The sequence below is a fragment of the Asterias amurensis genome, chromosome 7 (genome assembly GCF_032118995.1).
Source record: "Asterias amurensis chromosome 7, ASM3211899v1".
In the NCBI taxonomy this organism is placed as follows: domain Eukaryota; kingdom Metazoa; phylum Echinodermata; class Asteroidea; order Forcipulatida; family Asteriidae; genus Asterias; species Asterias amurensis.
Window position 1 is genome coordinate 1,705,640 of NC_092654.1, and position 14,627 is coordinate 1,720,266.

Here is a 14,627-nt window from a genome sequence, read left to right on the forward strand (position 1 = left end):
TTTAAAAGCCTTACATGTACACTACTATCTGGGGGTTCTACATGGCTTTATCTTCATGTTATGAATTTGTGATGAAAAATATGTATTTATTTATTTACTTGCCAAAAATAGTTAAAGGCCTCACAATTCGACCCTAGCAAAGAAATTTCCCTTAATCCATACCACAGAAAATAGTACCCAAAATAACTCTCTAAATTTTGCAGAAACAAAAATCACAAACAATATGATGGCTGGTTATCATTGTCAGCCTTTATGAAACTTGACCCAGTGCTAAATATTGAACTCAGAAATATAATTCTAGTCTATAGTGAGCTAATATGCATTCCGTTTGTTACACAGTTCAGCAACCCAAGTTGGCATTGCGGACATCCAACCGGTTCGATACCTTAGCTTCTGGAGCAAATCTGAGCCCAAGCCCCAACGTGCAGAACTCCACGCAGTCGCCGCTGGGTGCAGCAGCAGCAGCACCAGGAGCAACCGCTGCAGCAGCTACGTCAAACAGGTCCAACGGCAGGGCTGTCCAGAACACTCAAGTTGAATCTGCCAGTGTCGGACCACCTGCGCCGAGGCTTTCGTATGACAGTCTGGATTGGCTGAAGAGATTTACCTTCAGGTAGGTTGACTTTCATGGAATGTGGTGAGCATGATTTCGTTTTTTGTTAAATTTTACAACAAAAAAGTTTTGACTGCAAGTCACCAGACACACAAGACCTGAAGGCCACTTCAAGGTGTGGGTAACAATTTATTTTTTCCAGGGGCCGTTGCCACCTACTCCTGGGGCTGAAACAGGGTTACCCCCTTTGCAGTCCATACGGATGTAGGCTTGGGTATCACCCATCAGAAGCCTGCCTGGTAGAGCAGAAAGCACTACCTCACCAACTGTTTATGAAGCAATTATGGTTAAATATCTTGCTCAAGGACACAAGTGTTATGACCAGGACTCGAACCGACGCTCTGCTGATCAAACACCAGAGCTTGAATCCGCCACAGAGCTTTCAAAAAGTCTGCCAAAGTTTCTGAACATTTTGGCTCTAAAAGACCATCGGTTCTTTTCAGAACCAACACTACTCAGGAGACATTTTCACTTGGTGTTATTGCAAACCTCACTGAGTCACGTAAACTTTTTTATGTTTGATCAAAATTCATTTTTCTCTGTCTGTGTTATTTACAGACTTGCGTGTGAAAAGTGTTACGTCACCGATGCCAGCAAATATGGGTATGAGCGTCATATGTACCGACCAGACATAAAACATTTGTGTTTTGGGGGTTGGCTTGTATGCAAGCTTGGTAGTGTGTCCACACCAAAGATTGAGGTCAGTACGTTGGTCAGTTCAGTAAGATTGTGTTTGTTTGTTTGTTTGTTTGTTTGTTTGTTTAGATGATCCTCTCATTAAGGGCACTCTGAAAACTCCCACAATGGGATATAAACACCCAGCTGGCAACAGCCAATCTCTCTCATACGAACATTGGTTTAGCGTCTTGATTATGAATTGCACAAGTCAAGAAATTTTGATTCAGTAACTAGCGGCAATACTGATTCAGATCAATGTGAAATCAGCGGTAAGCTTGGTAGGATTCAAACCCACAACCTTGTAATTGCAAGTCCTGCAGTCTAACCACTTGACCTAGTGACTGACTCCCAACTTCAACAAACATGCTTCATGCAACAATGTCGTGTCTAAGTGTCCATTGACTTAGTGGGTACATCAGGGTTGTTTAAAGTGAGATGTGTTGTTGATACTCTAAAACTTACTCTCACATAAGAAACGGACTGGCTTGCGGGGCATTTAAGTTTACCAAACACAACTTTTTAGCTAGTTAACAAACTGTCTTTTGTTTTTAAAAAATTAAGGTATGGGGGAGAATTAGGCCTCGAACCAAGCCGGACTTCAATGGAATTTACACCCTGTGCAAACAATTTGAAAGTGGCATCGCCTGTAAGATCGGCGAGGATTCCTGTTGGTACTGCCACAGCAAGGAGGAGATATTCGTCTGGAAAGCCGATCGAGAGGGTAAATTCAACGGGAAAGAGATCGTTGCGTATCTGCGCCACACACAGGGCATCGGCGTGTCACGGCCGCGAGAGGTCCCACCTAAACAGTCCTTAATGAACGACGGGGAAGGGTTTAAGCTGGTGACGAAAACCAAGTCAGCGCCGAGTCTCAAACCTGGAGGTGTCCCGAGTAATGATGTAATGAGCATTAGCCAAAGAACAACCAAGACCACTACCTATCAGGAACCGGCTATTACGAAGCAACAACCCTCAGCCATCACAAACAGCGTCAGACAAGGTTATAATATCTTAATGTCAAGGGTCAGAGGTCATTTTATGTTTCTATGCGAGAGGTGTTTTGACGGGGCGCCACCGATGATGTGTCCGCGGAGCACCGCGGGACCTTACTGCAGCAACAACGACTCGCAGCACGCATGGGAGAAGAGCAAAGTGCTTGTCAACATTCTGGCCATGAATGGAAGGTACCGCTACCAGAAGGCTCGACCACGCCCCAAGGGAATACCAGCGAGGGCTAACCTCTGCTGGAACCTGACCAATCGCTTTGGATGTCGATTTGGCAACCCATGCAAATTTGCCCACAATGAGGTTAAAGTCACTTTATTATTTCAGATTTTTTAAATTTTTTATTTTATTTTAAAATAAAGTTTTTGGATTTTGCCCCAACAAGCATAACCAAAATAATTCCATTACCGAGAGCAAAGTGCGACAATTAGAAGCACACATTGAAATAAAAATTGATGAATATTATTCTTACTACACATTTTAAATAGAGTTTATTTGTTTAATGACCCTCAATCCTTCTTAACCTACAGCCGCACCCCTTTCCTTGAAGAAACACTCAAAACAATGTTTATCTCATTTGTAATTTAGCTCAAAATGTTTTCTTCCAGGTTGAAATCGAGGTGTGGGAAGTTGAGCTTCTTTACTCTCTAAACAGAGAGGCCCTTGTTCAGCTTTGTGCGGAGGCCATCGCTCCTCGTCCAGCACAACCGTCTGTCAAGGTGGCCACCTCAGCTCCTATCCAACCAACCCCATCCCAGCCCTCTGCCCCTAGCAAGGTTGCAGCTGCCACAGTACCGAAAGCCATCCCTAAGTTCACCGGCGATATCAAGTACGTCTGCGGCATGTGTTTTCCAAGAGGGAACCAATGCGTTGGACAGAACCCGCGCAAGCCGGAGTACTGCGCCGGCGCCAACTCGCATCCGTGGCATCTCAAGATGGTGGTGGTGTACGAGAGCTCCAAGAAGAAGTGGGTACCTGTGAAACCACGGCACCCGTTGCTCAGGCCTGAAGTGCATCCTAAGTTATGCCATCATGGGGACAGCTGCCACCGTGTGTCCTGTATGTTTCCTCATCAACCTGCAGAGGGCACACTCTGGAGATACATGGCTCAGTACAACTGTGAGTGCAAAAACAAATTTATGTTGATACGGTTTGCGCAGATACAATGGCCAACTGTCATAAAGCTGTTAAGCGGAAAATACTGCTTAGCAAGTTTATTTGCTAAGCAAAATATTAGTGAGGCACTAATTGCAACAATGCAAACTTTGTCTGGACCCATTTTTGTGGCTCTGCTTACTGGAAAATCACCATTCTATGCTGTACAACTGGCAAAGTTCTGTTCTTTCTGAGTAAAGCGAAGAATGTCTAGTAACGTAGAGTACGTACTATTCTTTGCTAACCAGTGGAATAAGCTTGACATAAGCGTGTAATTCTCTGCTCCCGTAAGCGCCGAGTCTTTGCTTATGTAAGCAGAGACGTGAAATTGGGTCCGATCCCCTGATGTAAAACAGTCGACCTGAATCCTAGTCATTTTAATAATAAACAACTGTTTGTTTTGACTCTACAGTGAAAACACTTGATGAGGTAATGGCTATCAAGATTCGACCTCCGTCGACCCCCATCAACCAGCCCTCAGCTGAGGCATCGGCCATGCCCACTGCCATGCAATCGGAGGCCTATATGCTGCAGAGTTTCTACTGCACCTACTGCGATCGACCATTCCAACAGCTGTGGAAGCTGGAGGAGCACACCAAGAGCTTTGGTCATAGGTCAAGGGTCAACTGTGACAAGGAGAGACAGTGGAAGTACCGCAGTCCACCATGGAATGTGTTGAACGGACGGTACCAGGAGTGTGAGCCGTAAGTCCGAGTGAAGCGGAGTACATTTTGTTCATTTATTATGATTGTAAAGCCAAGGGCTCTCAATAGCCAAGAACCCAACGGAAAGAAGACAATGATAGAAGTTTAAGTATTAGATGTGGGAGGAAAACCCCTGACAAATTTTCCTGGGAAAAGATATTTACACATGGTTGTATACTGATTATTTATATAGACCCTTTTCGAAACCTGGCTAGATTGGCCCCGTGGTTGTTTTGACAATTTGTGCGTGCTTTGTGTACGCACTCAGGGCTTCAGACGAGAGGATGGAGCCTGAAGCCAAATCCAAAGCCAAAGCCGTAGTTTCAAAAAGGGCCATAGCTTCTCTTTGCGATCTCTTTGCGAAATCTCAACCTCTTTCCTTTTTTCCTTTATCAGACACAAGAGGCGGCAGTGCACCTTCTCCCAGTCCCCCGCCGAGAACAACAACTGCACCCGGGCACACACCGTGGAAGAGCTTGAGGAATGGCGGGAAAGACATCAATACCGAATGATGAAGATGAAGAAAGCCAAGGAGCAGAAACTGTTCGCTTTCATGGATGAGATTCTGACAAAGTACAACTACTCCACCGAGGAAATGAGTGTGGTTGGTTGAAAGTTATTTTTATTTATTTATAAATTCATGAAAAACAAATGAGTCTTAGAGAATTACATGTAAAGGTAGTGGACACTATTGGTAATTATTCAAAATAATTATGAGCATAAAACCTTACTTGGTAACGTGTAAGGGGGAGCTGTTGATAGTATAAAACTTTGTGAGAAGCGGCTCCCTCTGAAGTAACGTCGTTTTCAAGGAAGAAGTAATTTTCCATGAGTTTGATTTTGAGACCGCAGAATTAGATTTTGAGGTCTTGAAATCAACCATCTAAACGCACACAACTTCGTGTGACAAGGGTGTTTTTTTCTTTCATTATTACCTTGCAACTTCGGTGACCGATTGAGCTCAATTTTCACAGGTTTGTTATTTTATGCATGTATTGAGATACACCATTTTTGAAGGCTAGTCTTTAACAATTACCAATAGTGTCCACTGCCTTTAAGTGAGAAATAATCTTTTTCATCACAATGTTTCCACACAATGTTTCATACTATCAACGGCTCTCTGTTGCTCATTACCAAGTAAGTTTTTATGCTTATATATATTTTAAGTAATAAACTTGCAGAGTCTTTCTCAAAGGCTATAAACGACGCCACAACACACAGGTATAAAAGTGTTTAATCCTTTCTTTAAAGATCACTGAGGAGCTACCAGGCATCCGGGTCGACTGCGAACAGGAACTGAACAAATTTCTCAAGATAGAGAGGAAGTCTGACTCAGTCTTCACTTTCACTTGGAAGTTCCTGATCAAGTCCAAGAAGCAGGTAAAGTCCATTTCACACGAGAGCAATTTAGCAAGAGACACTTGCTAAATTGTAGCATGGTTATAAAATTGTAGCATGGTTGCAAAATGTACCTCATGTGAAAGGACAACCATTTTTTCTACTGTCCAAGTTCTCTTGCAATACCTTGTCAAACACTGCTACATTTTACAACCATGCTAAAATTAAGCAAGGGACCCCAGTTAAATTGCGGTGGTGTGAATAGCACTTAAAATGAGCAGAATGCGAGGAAAGATACCACTTTGCTAACTCGACCACACAGTGAAGTAGTTACAGGAACGTTTAGGGGTGGGTGCACTCTATATTTTGTTTGCTCATCCCATAACCTAACAAACATTTTCTTGCTATGGCTGTCCAGAAAGTCTTAAAGCGTGTGGGACTCCTCTACGACCAACATCGACTTCACTTCTACTTGTCGGACCCTAAGGGTGAGGATATACCCCAGGTGTGTCCGGGAAACCGCATCGCCGAAGGAGACGGAGAGACGTATCGCGTCAGCGTCATCTTTCACTCCAGGATGCTGGGTAGCTTCAACCAATGGGTGCTCTTCGACTTCGGTAGTGAACCGGTACTGGTTCGAAAATTGGAGGTAAGAAAAAAGACAACAAGCAGCAGCTTGCCAACCGTCCCTGGGACAATGTAAAGTTGCAATCACTTTCTAAATACATCCAAAATAATAGCAATGGTTAAAAAACCTTTATTTATTTTAAAGAAATCTTGTCAGTTCTCTCTGTTTGACAAGTAGATCATTGGCCTAAAAGAAAAGTTTCTGAAGCCGTGATTTTGTTAATGTCATTTTGTTCACCAAGGGGTATAAATGGGTACCTGCGAGGGTAGAGGTTGTTATTGTGAAAGAAAAAGCCACTGGAGCACCACGGGAGCTCAGGGCTGTATACTCCCCAGGGAGCTGAGAAAGAATAAAGGGATGTTATTGGCCAAATGACCAGTAGACTAATGTAAGTGCATTGAGACGGTTATTGTGAAATGCGCTATATAAGAACTAGTTATTATTACGATGTTATTGACTTCTTATCTCTAAGGCTCATGTGGGTTCCGAGGAGCATTTTGAAACCTTCAAGAAGATACAGAGAGAGAAGAAGATTCAGACGTGGGACAGCAGCAACTGCGAGATCGTCAAGTTCCCGGACGATGTCAGGACGCCGCCCGCCGTCGCGCTGTTTGAGAAGAAGATCCTGGCTGCGTACAAACCACCGGCGTCGTTGAGTATTGACGATATTGAGCTTGGTAGACTCGACCGTGATAATTACAAACTGCACATGCAGAAGATGTTGCACCTGGAGGAGCGAGAACAGACTAAGCGAATCGCAAGGTAATGACTTTTCCAGATTGTCAATCAATTAATTACTTGATCAAAATAATTTAATGTAAAAATAAGTCTTATGCATGTAGCGCAGTTATCTACCAACAAGGTACTTGGGCGCTTATTATACACAATTTTACAGAAAGAAGTTATTGAAGTTGTGAATTCTGAGACTCAATAATACGTAGCACCGTATAAGGGTTTACAAGGTGCTATGGCGCATTTAACAGCCATGAACACAGGGGCGCCCTCTTCTCTTTTCGATAGGTGCACTGGGTTCTGTGCGGTACACAACAAACGGGCCCAACGGCTTTCGTCCCATCCAAAGGACAGAGCAACAGTCAAGTGTCTTGCTTAAGGGCACAAGTGTCACGACTGAGACTCGTTCCCACTCTCTACGATTTATGTAGCACTGGTATCTATAAGTATTTTCAAAGGCGCTTTGACAAAGAATCTATTACATTTTATCAGGTTGCCAAAGCAGTTTCTTGGCATCGCCTTTCGCCTCTGTGAAACAAAAACGTTGGTGAAAGACATCAAACAATCTCAAAATTACACCATTTTGTTATCAATTCAGATTTTCCATTGCGAGCACTCTGAAAGTCACAGCCACCATTGAGGAGGATGGATGTGGCCACCATTACGCCACGTCCGGTCAATTGTTCGGCAGTATCAACTTAAAGCAGGCCCTCGTTGACGATTCGGAGGCCAGCCAGATCATCAACAGAAGTGTCCAAAAGATGCTACTCAAGTTTGACAAGACAAACAAGGTAGGTATTTTCTTCAGGGATGTTACGCAAATGGCTGATTGGCAACAAGGAATTAAAGGCAGTGGACACTATTGATAATTACTCAAAATAATTATTAGCATAAAACCTTACCTGGTTACGAGTAATGGAGAGCTGTCGATAGTACAAAACATTGTGAGAGACGGCTCCCTCTGAAGTAGGGTAGTTTTCGAGAAAGAAGTAATTCTCCACGAATTTGATTTCGAGACCTTAGATTTAGAATTTGAGGTCTCGAAATCAAGCATCTGAAAGCACACAACTTCGTGTGGCAAGGGTGTTTTTTCTTTAATTATTATCTTGTAACTTCGATGACCGATTGAGCTCAAATTTTCACAGGTTTGTTATTTTATGCATATGTTGAGATACACCAAGTGAGAAGACTGGTCTTTGCCAGTTCCCAATAGTGTCCAGTGTCTTTAAAGGAGCCCAAAACATAAAATATTAATCAAATCTTTAGAAGGGTACAAATTAAGTAAGTTTGAAACATTCAAATGGTTCAACGAAACAAAAACACGAAAACCTATTTCCAATTAAGTTTGACACGGCAGTATATGGCTTCTGACTGGCACACCCAAACAAAGATATTGATGAAAGAGGGAGACCCCCAACATAGGGCTGGATAGCTCAGTAGGTAATAGCACTGGTACATTTAATCCCGAGGTCGTTGGTTCAAGTCCCGATCCAGTCAACTTCTCTTTGTTCAAATCTAAAACTATTTAAAAACTTGCCCTGTCAGTTTTGCTTGTGATTTGTTTAAATTACGCAGGTCTATGAAGCCGTGATCCTTCCCGGTCAGGACTTTGGGAGTCACAACCAAGACTCCATTAGCCTGAACCTCAGTGGAGACTGCGTAAATGAACAGCACCTGACTAGTGGTCAGGAACGACAGGTTCAGATCCAGTTCCAGCTAAACAGAATGTCCTTCTGTCATATGCACAATGCTGTAGAGAAGCTTCACAACATGGACATTGTTTTCCCGCCTACAAAGCAGAGGTGAATGGAATATTGACAAAATGACTAGGGCGTGATTTGAACCACCAGATTAAGGCCATATAAAGAAAAAACTGTTAAGAATCCCTGCCCGTTTCCTTTCACAATTTAATGATTGCAGATGAATTTTTATTTAAAAAAATATATAATACCACACTTTTGATACCACTTTGGTTAAACAAATTTGAAAGTAGAAACACCAATAGATGTGAGAGAACTAAACTGAGATTGAACATTGAGTTGAGATTGAGTTGTTTATTGAACATATATCAGCACATTCCTTTTCAAGGCTAACCTCAAACCCTTTTTGATGTAATTTATTGGGAAGGAAGTTGTCAGTATAACGTATGATACAATTTTAAAAATCTGTTAAATTTCATTGTTAGCCTGTTTTGTCTCGTTTATGTTATTACAAACAAACGTCTTATAGTTTGCATCACATTTGTTTATTGCTTTTGCTACCAATGTTCTCTAGGTTGCCATTTGTCCAGGCAGATCAACTCACGGACACGAATCTCTACCAAGAGCGGGCGGCGGCATTCATTTCCTCTCATGGAGGCAGCGACTCGTACGCCATGCAAGGTGCTGGCCCCGTCCTAGTCTACGGACCATTCGGCACGGGCAAAACATATACCCTAGCAACTGCCGTCAAGCGCACGGTTGCTAAACGTCCACACAGCAGAATTCTGATTTGCACACAGTCCAACAGGTGATTGAAGATATGTGCCGACACCCCTATGTTCCGACACCCCTATGTTCCGACACCCCTATGTGCCGACACCCCTATGTTCCAACACCCCTATTTTACAACACCCCTATGTTTCGACACCCCTATGTTCCGACACCCCTATGTTCCAACATCCCTACGTTCAGACACCCCAGTATTACAACAACCCTATATTCCGACACCCCTATGTTTCGACACCCCTATGTTCCGACACCCCTATATTCCGACACCCCTATGTTCCGACACCCCTATGTTCCGACATCCCTATGTTCCGACATCCCTATGTTCCGACACCCCTTTGTTCCGACACCCCTGTATTACAACACCCCTATATTCCGACACCCCTATGTTTCGACACCCCTATGTTCCGACACCCCTATGTTCCGACATCCCTATGTTCCGACACCCCTTTGTTCCGACACCCCTATGTTCCGACACCCCTATGTTCCGACACCCCTATGTTCCGACACCCCTTTGTTACGACACCCCTATGTTCCGACACCCCTTTGTTCCGACACCCCTATGTTCTGATACCTCTATGTTCCGACACCCCTATGTTCCGACACCCCTTTGTTCCGACACCCCTATGTTCTGATACCCCTATGTTCCGACACCCCTATGTTCCGACACCCCTTTGTTCCGACACCCCTATGTTCCGACACCCCTATGTTCCGACACCCCTATGTTCCGACACCCCTTTGTTACGACACCCCTATGTTCTGATACCCCTATGTTCGAATGCCCCTTGAATCTGTAATGAGGTTCCACAGTTCATCTGCTGATTAAGCTTACCGCTGATCCCCTTCCTTCGACGCTTTAAAGGTATTTTAAGAAGGCTCTGAAAACTCATCTTAACGAACAATAACCTGCATGTTTCACTGTATTATTTGGTTAATCCTCCAGGCTCTGTTCAGCCCTTTGTAACCATCTTTAATGAGTGAGTGCGCCAAATTTATTTATTGTATTTTACTGTATTGTATTCTATTAACAGTATCACGATAAATTCCTTACAGCGCTGCCGACTGGTACATCACTGAGTTTCTGCATAAATTTGTGGAAGCCACCTGGCAAAAGCACAAGATACGCATGCTGCGTATCTACAGCACCTTCCGTCGACTGAATTCCATCGATCCCATGGTCTGCCCCTATGTCCTGCTGGATGAGAAACACAATATCCAGATCCCAGATGCCGAAACCATCATGAAGTATCACATCGTCATCACAACTTTGTCGATGTCCAGCATCCTGCTGGAGTACAACCTTCAGGGTCACTTCACTCACATCTTGATCGACGAGGCAGGTCAGGCTTTGGAACCGGCGGTTCTTCAACCTCTGACTTTAGCATCGCAGAATACGTGCGTCATGCTGGCTGGTGACCACTTGCAGATGAGCCCAAGGGTAAAGAACCATTACTTGTTCTAGCAATAATTAGTAGTTAACACCCAAGCAGATCCTTGCCATTTGATTGGAGGATTGTTCGTCACGTGATAGCAAATAAAAGTACCATTGCATGCTGAGTCACTCACCGTGTTTTTTCGTTCCATCCGAAAAGTACTATTGCACGCTGCAGCGTGCAATAGTACTTTTCGGATGGAATGAAAAAGCTGAGTAAAAACATCACTGCGTGCGCGTGTCTTTGGTAACGCAGCAGTGTTACTGCAAGGCATATTGGTAAAATTACTAGCATTCAGCTTCTGCGTGTCTCAAAATATCTGTACAGAATCCAACAGGCCGACCAAAAGAGAAACAGATGCAATTTCACAATTACAAATTGTAGGCCTACGCTTTGTTTTGAAAGTTGTAACTTCCAATCAAAATGACAAAGATCTACTTGGATGTTATATAAAACAAATAATGAATGTTTTTCATTCGTGCAATAGTGCAAATATTTTCATTAGTTGAAAGCTGGAATGTTCCATTTAACTCGACTCCGCCTCGTTGAATAGAACATTACATCCTTCAACTCATAAACATATTCGCACCATTGCACTCATAAACATTCATTATGTGTATACCTGTGGTTCATGTTTGTTGTGTTGTCATTTAGCTATCGAGAAAGACTCTGCTGTGGATCCTGCTGAGTAAACCAATGTAAACGTAGGGTCGAAACGTCAGGCCATTAACTGTTTTTTGCAATGATTATAATAATAACTAGTGTTTAGTACCCTCTCCATTGTAAACTATATAACAGCGTTTACACAAAACAATAATACACAACATACATCTGAATTTCATCAGAAAAGACTGCAACTCTTGGTGTTGTTTATGCATGCATCTTGTGCTTAAAATCACTGTTCTGAATATGAATCTGAATTATATAGTCAGCAAAGCATCCTAATGGAAGCATCATACCAACTTTTTGTAAAGAAGACAATGAAGAAATGTTGGTTTTGGTTTAAGATCTACTCACTCCATACACTCCTACTAGAAACCTCTGTTTTGCTAACAAAGACACCCTTGTTAATTATCCCTAATATTGCCACCAAAACATATGGTCAACGTAGTTGTCAGTTTGCTGCACCTCATTTATAGAACAATGTCCCTCTACACATCAAAACACGTCTTCTCAAAACACTTATGTTCACTTCATCGCGTACATAATTATTCTATTGTTCCTCTGAGCACTTTTGGAGGTGTTTGGCGCTATATAAATGCAGTTGTTGTTGTTGTTATTATTATTATTAATGCAAGTAAAAGAACACTGTACACTTATAGTTAAAGAGAGCGATTTGCCCAGGTTTTTCTGGTATTCCTGGCTGTACAGGTGCTTTTTAAGGGTGCTACAAGGGTCTCATATAGACCTTATCGAATATGACGTCACCATTCAAATACCTGCCCACAACATGGCCTGTGTGAGCATGTGCCATAAGAATCAAACCGGGAACGCTGGTGTTGGGTGCGTCATTGATGTACGCGCATACGACCTGCCCGACAATATGGCCACTTTCATAGCAACGAGGGTTTTTTCGGTACGATCTATTTCAAAAAAAATAATCAGCGCTTTGAGAAGCCCATCGGGTGTTCTCAAAGCATTAGTTTTATTTTTTATTGTTTCTCATGTATGGAGACTGACATTTACTTCTGAACCTTTTCAATGTTGAAGGTTTTCTGTGAGACTGCGCGTAACGCCAAGTTCAACAAGTCCCTTCTGGAGCGACTGTTCATTAACAAAATGGCCAGTAGTGTTTTCTTGACGTACAACTATCGTACTTGTCAGCCAATACTGAACTTCATCGCTCAGACGTACTACCACGAGAACTTGAGAGCCCATGGCAACCATCCAGCACACAAGGATTTCTATCCGTTGATGTTCTGCGCAGTGAAAGGAGAGGACCAGCATGTAGGGATGTCTTACGTCAACAACCATGAGGTATGATGAGAAATGATAATGCATTAAACAAGCACATTGCCTTCATAAATTCAAGTTCCTGTGGTTAAGTCATCGGGGTGTTTATTCGGGTCCTGGTCCTGACACTTGTGTCCTTGAGCAAGATACTTTACTGTAATTGCTTCTCTTCACCCAGAGGTATAAATGGCTACCTACGGTTATTGAAAAAATGCGCTATATTTTATAGAATTCTATTAATTAATCTTAAATATTTTGGCTCAATGTTCAGCACGGACATAAAAGCTGAAATGCTAATTTCAAGAGCTTGTCATTTGAAATTGATAACGTGTATTTTTATGTAAATGAACGTTTGTTTTTAGGTGATGGAAATAGTGTTCAGAGTGGAAGAGTTGTGCCGTAAATGGCCGGAGAACTGGGGCAAGTTTAATAAGAACAGCATTGGAATCATCACACCGTACTCTATGCAGGTAGGTCTGGCAGCAGTCGATTTTCTCAAAACGCTAAGATAAACTCTATCTGGAGTTAGGACGAGTAACCCATCCTAACTTTGGATGGGTTCAATGCGTCCTAACGTCTATGAATACGGAACTTAAATCGTCATAAGTCTTAAGATCAATCTTAAGTTGGGAAGAGTTTGGTGAAATCGACGGATGGACACTTAAAATTGTGGCTTGTCGTGGCTGAGTGGTTAAGAGCACCAGCTCGAGCTCTGGTGTTTCAGTCTTGACACTTGTGTCTTCAACCAAGACACCCATTGCTTGTTTGGGGGCTTTTTTTGGGGGGGGGGGGCTGCTTTGACAAAAAGCATATGTGTCATATGAAGTTTTGTTTGTTGTTAAAGGAGTTGCCAACTTGAATCTATTTTTTAGGTTCGTCAGATTCGCACAGAGATGCGGCGAAGAGGACTTGGGGACATCTCAGTGGAAACTGTGGACAATGTACAAGGTTTGTTTTTCTCACAAGTTACTAATGGTCACTACAGATTACATTCCATTCATCCATCCTTATTTTTTGTACCAGAAATATATAATAGTGCTAGAAAGTGTAGCACCCCGTCCGCCTCCTTTTTAGAGGCCGCCTTCTTTTTTTTAATAATAATTTTAAATAATTTTATAATATGAACTTTGTTGTTGTAAATGGAAACAAGGGATACATTTAAACAATCTCAGCAAATAAAGTATTGAAAATAGCTCAGCGTGTGTCGGCAGCCATCTAGAAAGGAAAAGGAAAGGTAAGAACAATACAACCATGTACATATTTTAAGTTTTAAAAAGAATGGTGGCCATCTTGCAAATCAAAAATTTAAAAATAAAAAGCCCCTCCTCCTTCCTTTTTTGTAATACCCGGACGCTAAATATGTTTCAATTTTTACTCGCCTTAAACTTATTATTATGCTTCTTATTCAGGGAAACAGTTTCGAGCCCTGCTCATCAGTACAGTCCGAACCCGCAAGACCCTGGAGAAGGCTCGCTTGACAGTCGTTCCGCAAAACAGTTCCTCCACCCAGCAAGACGAAGAGTTCTACTACGGGCTTCTGTCTGACCACAAGCTCCTGAACACTGCCTTAACCCGCGCCCAGTCACTGGTCATTATCACCGGTGATCCGACTGCTCTCTGCTCCGAGGGACAATGCTCAACGACCTGGAAGGCTTTCCTCAAGGAGTGTGAAAAGAACAAAAGCTTGTACCCACTGGTGAGAATCTTTCCTTGATGAGTTTTCAGTTGTTATTATTAGTGGCTCAGAGGAGACTTATGAAACCTAGTTAGACCCCTTTGGCTCTTAGCAGAAAGGACTTATGAGACCTAAGACCTAGTCAGCTCAGAGCAGAAAGGACTTATAAGACTTAGAAAGACCCAGTAGCTCAGAGCAGAAAGGACCTGTGAGACCTAAGACCCAGT

General features: G+C 42.7%; 1 protein-coding gene across 2 annotated transcripts in view; it reads left to right on the forward strand.

Annotated features, from left to right (window-relative positions):
• Positions 1-14,627, forward strand: part of LOC139939426 (3'-5' exoribonuclease HELZ2-like) — a 40,572-nt gene that overhangs the window by 12,342 nt on the left and 13,603 nt on the right. For both annotated transcript variants that reach the window (XM_071935322.1, XM_071935323.1), the window contains exons 14-30: positions 340-613; positions 1,172-1,313; positions 1,853-2,599; positions 2,905-3,415; positions 3,864-4,155; positions 4,552-4,759; positions 5,407-5,535; positions 5,912-6,142; positions 6,594-6,883; positions 7,452-7,644; positions 8,429-8,655; positions 9,128-9,361; positions 10,393-10,777; positions 12,483-12,749; positions 13,088-13,195; positions 13,598-13,673; positions 14,135-14,421. In XM_071935322.1, the coding sequence (XP_071791423.1) occupies positions 340-613; positions 1,172-1,313; positions 1,853-2,599; positions 2,905-3,415; positions 3,864-4,155; positions 4,552-4,759; positions 5,407-5,535; positions 5,912-6,142; positions 6,594-6,883; positions 7,452-7,644; positions 8,429-8,655; positions 9,128-9,361; positions 10,393-10,777; positions 12,483-12,749; positions 13,088-13,195; positions 13,598-13,673; positions 14,135-14,421 (4,601 nt within the window). The remainder of the gene's footprint in view (positions 1-339; positions 614-1,171; positions 1,314-1,852; positions 2,600-2,904; positions 3,416-3,863; positions 4,156-4,551; positions 4,760-5,406; positions 5,536-5,911; positions 6,143-6,593; positions 6,884-7,451; positions 7,645-8,428; positions 8,656-9,127; positions 9,362-10,392; positions 10,778-12,482; positions 12,750-13,087; positions 13,196-13,597; positions 13,674-14,134; positions 14,422-14,627) is intronic.